The sequence below is a fragment of the Salvia hispanica genome, chromosome 3, assembly GCF_023119035.1.
Source record: "Salvia hispanica cultivar TCC Black 2014 chromosome 3, UniMelb_Shisp_WGS_1.0, whole genome shotgun sequence".
Classification (NCBI taxonomy): Eukaryota; Viridiplantae; Streptophyta; class Magnoliopsida; order Lamiales; family Lamiaceae; genus Salvia; species Salvia hispanica.
In genome coordinates, this window is record NC_062967.1 from 26030817 (window position 1) to 26045650 (window position 14834).

At 38.4% G+C, this 14834-nt stretch overlaps 4 protein-coding genes and 1 non-coding gene across 5 annotated transcripts; 2 read left to right on the forward strand and 3 right to left on the reverse strand.

Moving 5' to 3' along the window:
* Positions 1-312: 312 nt before the first annotated feature.
* LOC125211469 (NAP1-related protein 2-like) lies at positions 313-3231 on the forward strand. Its single transcript, XM_048111275.1, has 10 exons — positions 313-591; positions 936-1058; positions 1171-1221; positions 1621-1692; positions 1773-1886; positions 1972-2033; positions 2325-2385; positions 2481-2537; positions 2695-2739; positions 2906-3231. The coding sequence occupies exons 1-10, from the start codon at positions 460-462 to the stop codon at positions 2954-2956; spliced, it is 768 nt and encodes a 255-aa protein (XP_047967232.1). The 5' UTR covers positions 313-459; the 3' UTR covers positions 2957-3231.
* Positions 3232-3370: 139 nt separating this feature from the next.
* LOC125216604 (ABC transporter G family member STR2-like) lies at positions 3371-5678 on the reverse strand. Its single transcript, XM_048118356.1, has 3 exons — positions 5196-5678; positions 4416-5107; positions 3371-4349 (listed from the first exon to the last, which is right to left on the reverse strand). Exons 1-3 carry the CDS (start codon positions 5676-5678, stop codon positions 3371-3373), a joined length of 2154 nt encoding a protein of 717 aa, XP_047974313.1.
* A 2247-nt stretch (positions 5679-7925) lies between these two features.
* On the forward strand, positions 7926-9817 carry LOC125216605 (HVA22-like protein a). The gene is made up of 6 exons (XM_048118357.1): positions 7926-8040; positions 8153-8234; positions 8345-8371; positions 8522-8644; positions 9234-9480; positions 9577-9817. Exons 2-6 carry the CDS (start codon positions 8161-8163, stop codon positions 9649-9651), a joined length of 546 nt encoding a protein of 181 aa, XP_047974314.1. The 5' UTR covers positions 7926-8040; positions 8153-8160; the 3' UTR covers positions 9652-9817.
* A 196-nt stretch (positions 9818-10013) lies between these two features.
* TRNAP-AGG lies at positions 10014-10085 on the reverse strand. The gene has a single exon. It is a non-coding gene; the product is annotated as a tRNA-Pro (tRNA).
* A 343-nt stretch (positions 10086-10428) lies between these two features.
* LOC125212159 (microtubule-associated protein RP/EB family member 1B) lies at positions 10429-13373 on the reverse strand. Its single transcript, XM_048112247.1, has 9 exons — positions 13207-13373; positions 13017-13127; positions 11880-11948; positions 11714-11800; positions 11387-11493; positions 11144-11289; positions 10994-11067; positions 10811-10924; positions 10429-10728 (listed from the first exon to the last, which is right to left on the reverse strand). Exons 2-9 carry the CDS (start codon positions 13122-13124, stop codon positions 10609-10611), a joined length of 825 nt encoding a protein of 274 aa, XP_047968204.1. The 5' UTR covers positions 13125-13127; positions 13207-13373; the 3' UTR covers positions 10429-10608.
* Between the last annotated feature and the right edge of the window lie 1461 nt (positions 13374-14834).

Sequence of the window (14834 nt, forward strand, 5' to 3'; positions counted from 1 at the left end):
TTGGTCTCAGATATTATGTTTTGAATTTTTGCATCCTAAACATTTCAACTCGTGCCAAAATCAGTCCATTTTGGACGGTTCCGTCTAAAAGTAACGGTCAACGGAGCCATACAAAATGAACTGATTTTGCCCAGGGATGTAATAATTCAAAAAATAATGTATAGGACCAAAATCATAAAATCATTATATGTTTAGGACCATATTTGACTTTTATTCTGCCAATGTTGTTTAAGGACAGAATAAAGAAGATAAGTAAATAGTTTTTGCTATACCCCTTTACTTTCTGTAATTACACTTCTTGCCCCCCAAACCCTAGGCAATTTGAGGCACAGCTTAACCCTTTTATCGCAGTGGGCAGCACGAAGGGTTTATTTAGGGTTTAAGCAAAGGTCCCATACAGCAGTCGAAAACACCGAAAACATAAAATTTTGAGGTGTATTCTTCTGAATTTGAACAAAAATGGGAGCAGAGAAGGGAAAGAAGCAGAGATCGGAAGAGGTGGAGGAAGAAAGGAACGGGATGGAGGTCATAGATGAAAAGCTCGTTCAATGTGTTGAAAAGCTTCAGTCAATTCAAGAGGATCTCGAAAAGGTATTTCTACTTTCTTTGATGTTTACTTCAAGTTGCAAATTTATTTTTCTGATGGTGGAAACCCTTAAGCCATTGTAATTGTTGCAAATCCTTAACATATAATATGATGAATTGTTCACTTAGTTTTAGGTAATGAATGAATAAAATTAGCTTTGAACCTGCATTGTCTCTGTATGTGTTTTTTCACAAATATTTAGCTACAAATTAGGTTCACAAAGTAAGTTTGTTGATTTGCCTCTTGTCATGATGAGAGCTGTATAGTGGGGGAGAGTGTTTGGTGGGGAAGAATTAGAGCTGGATGTGATGCTAATGAACCAAGGTATTTTCTGTTGTTCTGCTTTTAGATTAATGAAGAAGCAAGTGAAAAGGTATTGGAGCTGGAGCAGCAGTTCAACGCCATTCGGAAGCCTGTCTATGATAAGCGAAATGATGTCATCAAGTCAATCCCTGATTTCTGGTCGACTGCAGTAAGTACTTATAATTTATAGTACTATTAGCTAATTATCTTAGAGATTTTATGTGGTACTAGAAGGCTTGCGACTACTTACTTTCGTTCTGACTTACGTTTATATCTTTCAGTTTATGAGTCATCCTGCCCTCACTGAACTCTTGACTGAAGAAGACCAAAAGGTACCAATCTCTACCTTTGCTTTGTCGAAGAAGATAGCATCATATTTGTCCCCTGTCCACATCCAACTGTTTCACTTCATGTTTTGGGATTTCCCTGAGTAATCATACATTTCCTAAATTGGAAATTTTTAGAGAGCTCCTCTCGGTTTAAGCTTTTAACATGACAACATAAATTTATTCATTTAGAAATATGATAAAGAAAAGCCATTTTTTGTTCTTATTTGAACTCTGTCTCTATGGTGACTCAAACATGGGTGTGGTTTGACAATAGAGGAGCTTATTATTTCAACTTCTGATGTATTCTTCATTCACAGGGGATATGTTTCTTAAGCATTAGCTGTACTTAATACAAATATTTGATATGATCTTTCTCACTGTTATGACCTTCTCTTGTGTTAGATTTTCAAATATCTGGATAATATTGAAGTGGAAGATTTCAAAGATGTGAAATCCGGTTACTCCATCACATTCGTGAGTTTTTCTTTTTCTCCCACCTTAGAAGAGAGTTAAGTGTGGAAACATGCTGGAATCTTATAAATATATCTGCTCAGATGTTCAAACCCAATCCACATTTTGAAGATACCAAGCTCACAAAGACCTTCAGGTTCCTAGAGGAGGGGGTGACGAAAATCACCGCAACTAATATAAAATGGAAAGAAGGCATGGTAAGTTTTACTCAATGGTTGTTTGAGGTGATTATGTTTTTGTATAGTGTGTTGAAAATTCCCTATGCATATTTGGATTCTGAAGGGCATGCCTAATGGTACTTCTGAGGAGAAGAAAGGAAGCAAGCGATCTCTTGCTGAGGAAAGGTTTGTTTCCCTCCACCCCTTCCTCCCTCTCTCACACACATATTATATGGTAAACGAGTATGGTCTCTATTGCCACATTAACAAGGAGGCCAAAGGCTGTGTATTACCTTACTGCCATGGGAAGGTTCTTTGCATCTTAGTTTAGCTCATCGTGTGTGCCATCTTGATAATGATACTTATACGTACTCTTTCTCTGAATAAGTTGTTCTCCTACTTTAGTAATTGTCTGGCATTATCTCTCACTGATCCTATTGAAGCAATGATTACTTACTTCAGTTCTAATTCCTGTAGCTTCTTTTCCTGGTTTACTGAGTCTGAGTTTAAAGGTGACATGTACGAACTTAGTGATGAGGTAATTATGCCGAATCATGGCTTATGTTTAAACGAGTACTTCCACTTAAGTTTTTTCGTCAAGCTGATAATTTTTTTACTCATCTTTCATAATAGGTGGCAGATATAATCAAGGATGATTTGTGGCCCAATCCTCTTGCGTATTTTAACAATGTAAATTTCGCAATTTATTACTCCTATCTCTTTTTGCTTGCATTCCATTTATTTCTAGAAAGTTCAGTTTCCTATGATTTCGAAATGTAGGATATAATCATTTTATTCATATATAAATACCTTGTTATTCAATATAGCTTATTTCTATTTTATGTAGGAGGCTGAAGAGGATCTTGAAATGGATGATGACGAAGATGATGAGGTAAATGCATAAACTACTCCACATTTGTGTAGCTTATTTTACAATGCAATGTGAGACATTGAACTTGCTATGAAATGACACCTCATTTCGGATAATTTTCTGGTTTGAATCGTTTCATATAATCGAACCTTTTCTCATTCTAGAACAATCTTTGATATTCCTGCAGGGCAGCGATGGTTCTGAAGATGACGACGAAGAGGAAGATACTGAAGCCTGAGACAGTGGGCCGAGAAAATTCAAGGCCATGGGAGTTTTTCTTGTTTCTATAATAGTTTCGCGGAAGGCTTTATAGTTTCCCGAGAGTAGTAGATAGGTAGTAGAAATTCGGCTTTATCACCATACGTTTTCTTTCTGTTGGTACCTCCACATACCTTCCTTGTATAAGCTCGAAGTTGTCGTTTTAGGTCGTCGACTATGGCATGATGTAGCCCTATGATTGGTGGATTTGGTTTCTGTTATTGACAAAATGAAATATAGCTACTTTTTGTTGAAGTTTGAAGCCTGTGCTGTGCTCTCTGTGTATGATGATTTAGTGCTTCATTTTAAAAATAAATGTATGAAGTTTATTATAGAGAACTTATACAAATGAACTTTTATAAATTGCTTCAATAGATGCATATTTGAAATAGCTCTAAGATCTTTGGTTCTTAGAGAAGAAACGCAGAACAATATAGAAAAGCACCCTATAAACAACAGCCCACCCTGCCATCCAATACACCTTCTGCCACTTCAAACCGTCGTCGGTTTTGATCCCGAGCGACTTCAAGATCGTGTCACCGGCGATCCCGCCGAAATCGTTGCTGGTCCGGTACTCGTTCATGAGCAGCCCCTCGTAGGGGTAGGTCATGGTGGAGACGTAGTGCATCCACTTCCAGTAGCCCGGGATGGCGTCGTTGTCGAGGAAGTAGCCACAGAAGAGGAAGAAGAGCGCCGTGAACGCGATGACGGCTGCGTACCCGAGGATGTAGTTTGGCACGACGGAGCTGACGAAGACAACGAACGAGTTGGTGGACAGCAGCGACATGTAGAGCACGAGGAGGAAGTAGACGAACGGACCGTCGAGCTTGAGCGGGAACCAGACGATGGCGGCGTAGACGCCGGCCTGCAGGGCGAGGAAGGGGAGGTAGGTGATGAGGCCGGCGACGGTGTAGGAGGAGGCGCGGTAGGCGTTGTGGGAGCTCTCGCGGACGAAGATGAAACGCTCCTGGATGAAGGCCGGGACGGCGTCGTTCGAGGAGAAGAAGAAGAGGCAGACGGTGAAGATGAAGAAGCTCAGGGTGTTGGTGATGCCCTGCTGGTCATGCTTCGGTTTCCAGAACATCGTCGCCATCATAATCCCCATCACCGTCAGGACGACGAGCCGGGACAGGAACAGTTCCGGCGTGCGACGGATGCTGATGAAGTTGCGCCGCATCAATATCCATGTCTCCGGGATTAACGAGTTGGCGAACTTGGGGCCGAGGAGGGGACCGCCCCCTCCTTGGCCTTCCGGGTGGATGCTACTGTGAGTTATGTAGTCGTCCTCGTTGACGGTGTAGTCGCTGCTGCGCGGCGTTGGTGTGTGTTGTAGGATGTCGCTCGAGCTCGTGTAGTATCCGCCCGGAGATGCACTGTGGTATGGTATATTTATTAGTCTCGTATAAGTCGAAATTGGAATATTAAATCACGAAGTTTACCTGGCTCGATTTCTATCAGCATAATTTCTGGTGGGTGTGTAAATCATTGATTGGCTATTACTCCATGATCTTGATGTGTTATTATTCCAAGGGCTTCTCACACTATGATCAAAACTATCATTTGTTCCGGTTTGCAAATGAAGGCGTTTGTTATTAGTCTTCTTTCCGTGCCCCTCGTGCACTACCGGAGGCCAGGTCGAAGCGGGGGGCGGATAAGCTCCGTGCCCCCCGGAAAGTGGCGGCGGCTTAACTCCAGTAAGCGCGAACTCCGCCACGGCCTCGACTCCGAAGGCCGACTGATCGTACTCTTGCACCACGTCGATGAAGTACTCAATGGCATTTTCGCCCTTGGGGAGCTGGCGGTCCATCCGTTCGAGATGGGGCCCGACGTCTTTCGGCGGGCCCTGGTACACGAGCTGCCCTCGGGCAAGGATGATCATGTGGTCCAAGAAGAGCTGAATACGCGACGACGGCTGGTGGATCGTCAGGATCACGGTGCTCCCGGACCGCGCTATGTCGTGCACCTTCTCGATCACGCTGTGCGCGCTTGTCGAGTCGAGCCCCGAAGTCGGCTCGTCCAGGAAAAGCAGAGATGGCTTGTGGATGATGTCGACCCCGATCGACACGCGCCGCCTCTCCCCGCCCGAAACCCCCCTCGTCCCCTCGTCGCCTATGTAGGTATTCCTCGAAGACTGCACCAAAGCAAACAAAACATATCAATCAGTACACCGTACCATATATACTGCTGAGTCAGTTAAATTTTCAGCAAACAGTAATTACAGATAAACCAAGTTGTTGTATCAAATCCTCCACGCGCTGCCGCTTTTCGTCTCGGGAAATGGACCCGAGGCGGAAGTCGGCAGCGAACATGAGTGTCTCGTAGACCGTGAGCATCGGGAAGAGGCGGTCCTCCTGCATGATGTAAGCGGACGTCCGCTTGATCAAGCTAGGGCTAACGTCGGCGCCATCCAACGAGACCCTCCCGATCAAGCTCCCGCTCGCAATCCGCCCGGCCAGGGCGTCGAGGAAGGTGGACTTACCGGCGCCGCTGGGGCCCATGACGGCGGTGATGCAGCCTTTCGGGGCGTAGCCGGTGATCTCATGGAGTAGATCAACCTCCTTCTTCTCCCACTGGCCGGAGAGGTCCTTTGCCTTCTTGATCACCGTGTACGTAAGGGCGGAGAACTCCAGCCCGCCGGTCAGCTTCACCGGCTTCCCGATGTCGATCACCATGTCGGGACGGCGGCCGTCTCCGTTCCTCATCGGAATTGAGTTAGAAAACTTGGGTTTTCCGAAAAGTGGTGGTGGTTTTCGGGAAGTCCCATGGAAGAAGGCCTGCAGCGGGAGTTAAAAAGAGAGTGGAGTTGCTTCCTAAGCTGCTGCGAAGCTCTTGCTGCATTGTACACTCCGTGATGTTTCGTCCATTAATGGTTGATTGTCTGGATTTTTTATGCCCAAACTGCGTCGTTTTGCGGTGTGAGTTTTGTTGTTTCAATCGATAATTAGTCGGATTCCTTAATTTATTCTAATTCCATCGTGTTTCTTTCTTACACAGCTGTTATTACGAGTAATATTCATACACTCTGCAAATTACACTAGAATAGGTTTGATAAATTCGTATCTATTGTTATTTTGTTACTGCATAGTGGACGGTATTCTAAATTTCTAAGGTCATCTCCAATTATACACTATAAATGAACTTTTATATAGAAATTTTTTCTAATCATACATCAAACTCAAATCCATTTTTGGTGTTTTTGTGAAACAACACCAAATATGGTGTTACTGTAAAAATTTTGTAAAAAAAACTAGTTTTTGGTGTGATGTATACTCAAAAATATATTTGAGTTTGGTGTAATTGGTTGGAGATAGATCTAATCAAAGACATGCATTCATCATTGCACACAAAAATACAAAACATACAAAAAATCCCCTTGTGATTCATTTGTTTATAGTAGTCCCTCGGTCTGCCGTTAGAAGTCTCATTCGAGTTCGACACGAATTTTAAAAAATACAAAAGAAATTTGGTGGAAAAAATATAGTGTAATGCGAGACTTTTTTTATATATTAATTTTATAATAAAATATTAGAAGAATGAATTAGTTGAATGTGAGGTTATCTACCATTTATGATAAAAGTCAATCGAGACTCCTAATGGCGGATGGACTAAAATGGTCAACCGAAACTCCTAATAATGGACTAACAGATTAAAATGGTCAACGAGACTCCTAATGGCGGACGGAGAGAGTACTTCACAACTAGTAAAAAAAGCCTTGGATAAATTCGTACTAGTCTTCATAAACTCCAAGAATGAGAAATAGCACGAAGAACATCTGAGAATCACCTTAGAGACGTTAAGAGCCAAGAAACTCTATGCTAAGTTTAACAAGTGCGAGTTCTGGCTTAACGAGGTGAATTTCCTTGGACATATTGTGACAGCAGAAGGAATTCGTGTGGATCCTGCGAAGGTCGAGACGGTACAGCAATGGAAATCACCTTCAACACCTAATGAGATTCGGAGTTTCCTAGGTTTGGCTGGATACTACCGAAGGTTTATTGAGGGAGTACTAAAACTTTTAAGCGTAAATTTATAAATAAGTCACAATGATTAAATTTTGGTCCATTCAACACTTTTTAAAAATCAAAAAAATAAATTACGAAGTTTGAGATTTTCACAATTACCTTAACCTTCCATTTTCCGACGAATTGTAAGTTGGTGTGACAGCTGGTTTAAGACACGAAGAGAACACGACGTTGGCAAAACAACATCTAATTGAGTTTGAAGTACTCCCTCCGTCCTATAAAAATTTTCTCACTTTGACCGAGCACGAGTTTTAAGAAGTGTAATGAAAAATGAGTTGAAAAAGTTAATGGAATGTGAGTCCTACTTTTATATATTATTCCCTCCGTCCCACTCAAGATGACCACATTTTTGAGTGACTTGAGATTTTAGAATGTGTTGTTAGGTGGAATAAAGTAGTGAGGGAAAATGTAGTTGAATATTTTAATGAGTAGATAAGAGAGATGAGGTTATTTCTAAGATTGGAAAGTGACCATCTTAATTGGGATAAATAAAAAAGGAAAGATAACCATTTTGAATGGAACGGATGGAGTAGTTTTATAATAAAATATGAGTAGAAATGAGTTAGTGAATATGTGGTCCACTACTAAAAATAGTAAAAAGTGAAATGAGACAAAATTTTATAGGAGGACGGAAATAGAAAAATGAGACAATTTTTATGGGACGAAGGGATAACATTTTGTTTTAAATTCGTGACCACATTAACATCTAATTTGCCGAAAAAAGAGAAGAATAAGATAATATGAAAATCTCAAACTTTATAATTTATTTTTCATTGTATATTATTTTACGTATACAAGTCAAGAATATTAAATTTTCTTGAATATGGAGTAGTTTTTGCCTTTTGTTAACACAGAAAAACATTTTTTTTGGCATAATAATTGAAATTTATAAATATAAGTGTCGTAATCTTTGGTGAGTGGGCAGTGACCGACCTCCGACCTCCGACCTCCTCCGTGGCTTGGCTTCCGACAAACACTTGTCCATCGCCTTTTGTCGCTCTCTCTCCACTCTTTTACTCACTTTTATATATTCTCTCTCTCTGTAAGTGAACTGTTCAGTGCTATTTTAGGCCCAACATTTCAATATTCAACACGCAACGAAGCTTCCACACCACACTCCCCTTTCCAATTCATCTTTTCCTCTCTCGTTTCAGCTTCATCAATGGGTGGATCTGGAGGATCTGGCGCCGCTAGCCTCTTCAAATTGCTCATCACTAATATAGACATCCTTGCTGGGTAGTACCATCTTCTCCCCCAATTTTATGTTTCCCCTCTTTTTCTAGGTTTTCGCGGTGTTGGTAGGCAAAGATGATCGATTAATATTTCTGTTTCTGATGATTATGCAGGCCTGTGGTTACTCTGCTGTATCCTCTGTAAGTTCTTGTTAATTAATTTTGTTTATGTGGTTAAATCGTCTCCAATTGTGATGTTTTTGTGCTCAATTTCTGTGAAATGTTCATTTCTCTGTATTTTGGATTGTGTTTTACTTCGCATTGTGCTGATTAATTATCGATTTTGAGCAGATATGCGTCGATTAGGGCAATTGAGACGAAATCGGCTATTGATGATCAGCAATGGCTAACTTATTGGGTTCTTTACTCTATGATTACTCTCTTTGAGCTCACTTTTGCTAAAGTTATTGAATGGTAAGTCTTTGAAACATGATTTTTGTTTCGTATGATTTCTAGGTTAGCTATATGTTGATGTTAGTGGCTTGGATTGACATAGCTTGACCTCCTACTGTTATTATGATATACTCGTTTCGAAATTCCCTCTTTGAGATTATTGTGGAGATCGTATTTCGAATGCTGTTGGAATAGTTTGATGCTGGTTAAATGTGAGCTTGAGCTCTCTCAACAAACCATGTAGGTGTTTAATGTTTCCTCAGAGATGGGGAGGAAGTCTATGTCATTTAATTGTGTGAGATTACGATAGATGTTCATGGGAGATCGTATTTTGAATGCCGTTGGACTAGTTTTAGCTCCAAGATCAATACTTTGAAGCTAGTTAGATGTGAGCTTGAGGTCTGTCAACAAATCATGTAGAAGTATAATGTTTCCTGAGATCGAATAAGAAATTGCTATGTGCATCATCTCCATCATCATTTTTTCTTCATCTTTCCTAGTATTTGGACTAAAATCCGGTCCAGATGTGAATAGCGATTAGTTTAATACATTGAAAGTCATGATAGAACCGTGGTTGATTTTTCTAATCATCCGTGTTTGTTCATTCTAGGTTCCCATTCTGGTCATACGCAAAGCTAATCTTCACCTGCTGGCTGGTGATTCCCTACTTCAGTGGAGCTGCCTATGTCTACGAACACTATGTAAGGCCTTACCTTGTCACTCGGCAGAAGTCAGTTAACATCTGGTACGTTCCAAGAAAGAAAGACGTCTTCAGCAAGCCCGACGACATCCTCACTGCAGCAGAGAAGTACATCAGTGAAAACGGATCCGATGCGTTTGAAAAGATGATGCAGAAGGTATATGCAACTTTTTACTCCATTTGCGTAAATCTTTGTTGTAAAGATATCTGGGAATTATGAACAATTTTATGATGGTTTTCCATTTCGGGGCAGGCTAGGGAAACCACTCCAAGGACTAATAACTACGCTTTCCATAGCGAAAGCTACGAAGATGATTACAGGTACTGAGATGGCCGGGGTTGGTAGTTTCGTCGTCTTGTTTTCCCGAGAAGAGGAGGAGATGGATATTTTGTTATGGCTTGTGAAATACTACTATTATCTGTAATATCCTGACTGTATGTTACTCTTCTAATGTAGCTACTTAGTTGTTGATAATTGAGAAGGCTCTGTTTTATTGTTGGTGTGTACTATAATTTGCTGTTGCGTGAAGCAATGTGTTTGGGTGTAAGAAAAAAGAAGAAAGTAGTTTTTCATAAATATGATTATTTATTGGTGTAGAAAAGTAAGTAAGTTGGAGTATATAAGTGAATTTGATGCCATAATTGGCCTTTCATAAAAAAAAAAAAAGAAAAAGAAAAAGAAAATAAAGTGGGGCATTCCGAGAATTGAACTCGGGACCTCTCGCACCCTAAGCGAGAATCATACCACTAGACCAAATGCCCATTTAGTACAAAGAAATATGATATTTTATTACAAAAATTAGGATTGTAAATGAATCAAAAACTTTTACTCGATTTTAATTTAAAAATAGATTTTAATTAATTTAATACAAAATTATGAAAATTTTGTAAAAAGAGTTATTTTTATACAAAAATGACAATAAGCTGAAAATTAAACGATGAAGTGTAGCTTAATTACTACCACTACTTAATTAATGATTAATAGCCTAACAGTTGAATGTTATATTTTCTTTTTAAGTTCTTTTAAAAATCCTCGCAAATACATTCTATTTATTTTTGTTACTATTATTTTACGATACATAAAGACATTATACCAATACATAAATGACTGCAATATACTGTATTTGGTTTCCATATTTGCAGTTAATTGATTCAATATTAGGGTACAAAAATGAAATATTGTCTTGTGAAGTATAAAGATCTAATTAGCAAGTACTGCCATAGCAAGACAAACTATAGATTCTGAAGAGAGTTGCAGAGGAGATATTGAGTTGGAATTGAGTGATCACTCAAAATCAATTTCCTGGTGATTGATGATTGACTGGGACACAATTTGTTGAGCTTCAGCAAGAGCCGAATCGCTCTCATCCGCGGAATATAGTATCTTCTTCACCGCCACGACCATCTGCAACAGTTCGTGTTCAAAACATTTGTAACAATCCACAACTTGCAACAAACTAAATCAAGTGATCAAAAAAAGTTCTTACCGGAAAATTATCCAACTCCGGTGTCTGGCAAAGTAACTCAATGTCCCTCAACTTTGCAAAGTAAAAATCCCTTTCTTTCTCCAATGAATCGACAGAGAGCTTCAGATCCGTAACCTGGACATCATGCATGGATCAAAATACGTTCCAGCTCACAAATAATGCTGCGTTTCTTAGAAATGTTACCTCGTTTTTCAATCTCTGAAGCTCCAACGAAGCATCAGCCCCATCGCCTGATTTCCCTTGTTTCGTGCCTGAAACTGAAAACGAGAAGGATGTCATGACAACGCTAGCACTACTGAAGAAATGTTTGAATCGTGGAGGTCCAAGATATACCGGAAATCTTATTGCCAATCACTCCATTGGATGATGCGGAAGAACTCAGAGAATTATTTGTTTGCAAAGACTTGGAGTTCTTTTGAGAAGCCTTGGGGTTTCTTTCCTTTCCGCCTTTGCTTCTGCGCTCTACCGGATCATAATTCCTGCATCATGATTTGTGCGTTTATGATACAAAGTTATACTATCAAGATACCGAAAAACAAAATAGTTCAACTACCAAGTATGTAAAAGAGTATTTACTCATTCATGAGTCCACCGTTGATAGAATCACAGTAACGTTTTAGCCATTGCAGGAACTCCAAGTTGTCCAGCGGCCTCCCTTTGACAAGTTTGTTGACCTCGATATGCTGCACAAACCATAATTGACCGTATTTTGATTTGTTTACAGAACTAAAAAACTCTCAAAGAAAGCCATCTGAAACACATTTTTGTGGGGTTTATCCGGAATATTTGCAAGAACAATCAGCAACATCAAAGCAGCATTTTGGTCAAGCTCATTTTAGTTGGAATGGTATATCTTAGCATGCTAAAGGGATGTATAGAGTTGAATGTGATATGAAGACTCACCTTGGTAATTTTGAGTTTGTTAAAAACATCTTGAAGTACTTTGTAGTTTTGGATCATATCATATTCGGTCTTAGCATCGAAATTGACCTACAAAAGACAGATGTTAGTAATGCAAGAATCATTACATTATTTAACAAGAAAATATGCACAATTAAGTTATCACCACCTTGTGCATGGGAACTACTCCGGGATGTGCCATATCCATCATCTGACATTGCACCGCCCCAGATGCCGCCTACAGTAAAAATGTCAACACAAATTAGCGAATCCGTTATGCTCAGGAAGCAAAGAAAGGAATGAAATGGCAGATGATGTGCCATGTTGCCCTTGAACAGCATAAAAAGGCCATCACAAACAAGAAACGAAGCAAAACTGGAAAGAAAATGAAAACAAGAAGAGGGTAATCAAGTATTGAACATATTACAGGAGCTAAATCCTCATGATCATACTCGAACGAAGGATAGCTGAAACTTTATCAACTAAAATTACTTCCACACCAGTCACCATGAAGAACTCAAGCTACTTATCCAGACACAGATCACTCTTGGTTCTCAGTGAAAAGATTAAGTCACGAAAGCATAAAAGGGGAATTGAAGCAACCAACTAAAAAAGACAAATATATGTCTTCACGTAACTCCAATATTTGCAGTCATGCTCATTGAAAGCCAAAATCTAACACCACATCATTGAGTATTTTCACAAAATTAAAGGCATCAATACTCTATATTCTCATAGCGAATTTGCATAATCACCGATACAAGTTCCTAGTTCCTATTCTTCTTAGGATGTGTTAAAGTAATAGTCTCACAAATCATCAAATTCATTCGAACATTATGCTTAAGGGACCAAAATATACTGATGATCCACTAAAAGGTCCTTCTTCTCCACTTACAAGGTTTAAATTCACCATCCACACATATAGCCACCAGAAAATTAATGAAGCTCAAATACTTCTGAATTTTTTTTGTATGCTACAAAACATAAGGAAACACTAAGAAAGTTTGACATAAGCACTTACACATCAGCAGGTGAGTTCATATTTTCTTGAATTGTTTCTATCTTACAAAATTCAGAGGAAACAACAGACCACCATTTTTCTTGAGAAATATATCCTCCTTACAAGCACACAGACAAATTTTCACAACGATCTCTCATTTCGCGCATAAAACATGAAATTCACAGTTTATACTCTTCAGAAAGTTGAAGAATCAAACAGAGCTAAGCATAAAACAAGAACACATGCAAGATTTTGAAATTCCAAAAGGGGGGAAAAGTTAACAAAATTGGATTATTTTATTGTTACCTCTTCAACACGAGAGAGACTGAGGTGAAGCCTAGCGTTGATCCACGCAAGAATCTCATTCCTCCCCACGAAATACGCACCATCCATAATCCCAATACTCGTCACCATCAACTGCAACAAAATTTTCAAGAATCAAGACCGACCCTTTACAATTCTTCGCTAATTCTTCCAAGATTTATGCCTCACTCACTTGTTCTTCAGGAATAGGAGAGATTGAAGGGGGAAAAAAAACAAGGGAGCGAAAAAGGTTTCACCTTTGGCAATTCAAAATATTTTTAATTTGTCACTGTTTTCTTAGTTGTCGAATTGGGTTCGCCATTTAATGGCTGAACTATACGTGTTGATAATAAGTCTATTGGTAATTATTTCATCTGAAAAATTAATACTCCTGAATCATTTCATTTTCCTTTTTATAGTAAACATTTAATTCAAAACAGTGTTGTGAGTTTTTAATAATCTGACAAAAATAAAATACTACCCCCCGATATAGAAATTTCAATATTAATTCGCATTATTTGAAGAAAGAAAGCGATCCTTGCAATTATAATAAATAATGAAAATGACATTTTATTACAAAAGTAATTAAGAAAATTAGGATAAGACAATAAGAAGATAATGTAATGCAGCTGGCTATGGCCAGCAGAGTGTAAAGCTTCTGTCCGTCGTTCTCCATGACTTGTTAATCACATTGTTTTGTTTGATTCTAAGAATCCTAGAAATACATATTATCAATAGTCCACATAAAAATCGTTAATTAAGCTCCTTCCTATAACTATACAAATTAGTATGTATTTTTATATTTTTCTCAAATTTTATATGACAAATTTTTCTAACTTTCGAAATGAGAATATTTTTAATTTGATTTTACAAAATTAATTATGGGGCGAACCATTTGACCAAAATTTATAATTTCTATCGATTTAGTCTAAAAAGTATTGCATCGGCCTTATCTATTAGTATGAATTTACCCTAAAAAGTTGTATTGCATTGATCTTATACTATCAATTTACTAAAAAGTATTACATCGGCCTCATCTATTAGTATCAATTTAACCTAAAAAGTTGAATTAGCCTTATCTATTTCTCCTATCTTTAATATTGGATTGGAATCTATACTCTTGTATGTTTGTGATTGTTTTATGTTGAGAGGATGAGTATTAGAACAATACATTTGTGCATCAATACTACACTTTGAAACATTTTCAACTAACTGCATTCATTTGTCATGAGTTAATATAAGTATGTAGACTAATTCTATGTGTAATTATCATCCACATAGGACAAACACATCAATATATCATCCACATAGGACAAACAATTATTATTGACATTTTTTGAACTATATATTGCTTCAACATTCTTTATTTAATGTGTTAAAACATTGTGATGCCCGTAATGAGACATTACATTTAAAGAGAATTAATATGTTGAGCGTCTTACATTGAGTGACAATTTAGTTGTACATACACTTTCCTCTCTTCTAAGATCCTATATTAAATTTCTTTCGGCTTCTCTTCTAAGATCCTATATTAAATTTCTTTCCGGCTTCTCTTCCACGATTTTCTTCATTTTTCTTCGCACGTCTTCTATTTCCAAATTCTCTCTAGAATAGAAACTTTCCACAATTAAACGTAATCAATTGATGAATCTTTTCTTGACCAACAACATGAGTTGTCAAGCATCTATCCAAAATCTCCAAACTTCATATGTCGAAAGCCACAAAAACATCAAGTTGATAAACAAATTAATATGCAACAACTATAAATAAATTGAATAGTCAAAAGAGGAACCAGAATCATTCAACAGAATAAACAAGAAT

Coding starts and splice junctions, on each gene's coding strand:
- LOC125212159 (XM_048112247.1), bottom strand. CDS start 13,124: ATGGTGACGAGTATTGGGATTATGGATGGTGCGTATTTCGTGGGGAGG. Junction 11,949..13,016: donor GTCTCTCTCGTGTTGAAGAG/GTAACAATAAAA, acceptor TTTTTACTGTAG/GCGGCATCTGGGGCGGTGCA. Junction 10,925..10,993: donor TTCAGAGATTGAAAAACGAG/GTAACATTTCTA, acceptor CATGATGTCCAG/GTTACGGATCTGAAGCTCTC.
- LOC125216604 (XM_048118356.1), bottom strand. CDS start 5,678: ATGAGGAACGGAGACGGCCGCCGTCCCGACATGGTGATCGACATCGGG. Junction 5,108..5,195: donor TACAACAACTTGGTTTATCT/GTAATTACTGTT, acceptor GCTTTGGTGCAG/TCTTCGAGGAATACCTACAT. Junction 4,350..4,415: donor GCTGATAGAAATCGAGCCAG/GTAAACTTCGTG, acceptor ACCATACCACAG/TGCATCTCCGGGCGGATACT.
- LOC125211469 (XM_048111275.1), top strand. CDS start 460: ATGGGAGCAGAGAAGGGAAAGAAGCAGAGATCGGAAGAGGTGGAGGAA. Junction 1,887..1,971: donor TAAAATGGAAAGAAGGCATG/GTAAGTTTTACT, acceptor TGGATTCTGAAG/GGCATGCCTAATGGTACTTC. Junction 2,386..2,480: donor TGTACGAACTTAGTGATGAG/GTAATTATGCCG, acceptor CTTTCATAATAG/GTGGCAGATATAATCAAGGA.
- LOC125216605 (XM_048118357.1), top strand. CDS start 8,161: ATGGGTGGATCTGGAGGATCTGGCGCCGCTAGCCTCTTCAAATTGCTC. Junction 8,235..8,344: donor AATATAGACATCCTTGCTGG/GTAGTACCATCT, acceptor ATGATTATGCAG/GCCTGTGGTTACTCTGCTGT. Junction 9,481..9,576: donor TTGAAAAGATGATGCAGAAG/GTATATGCAACT, acceptor ATTTCGGGGCAG/GCTAGGGAAACCACTCCAAG.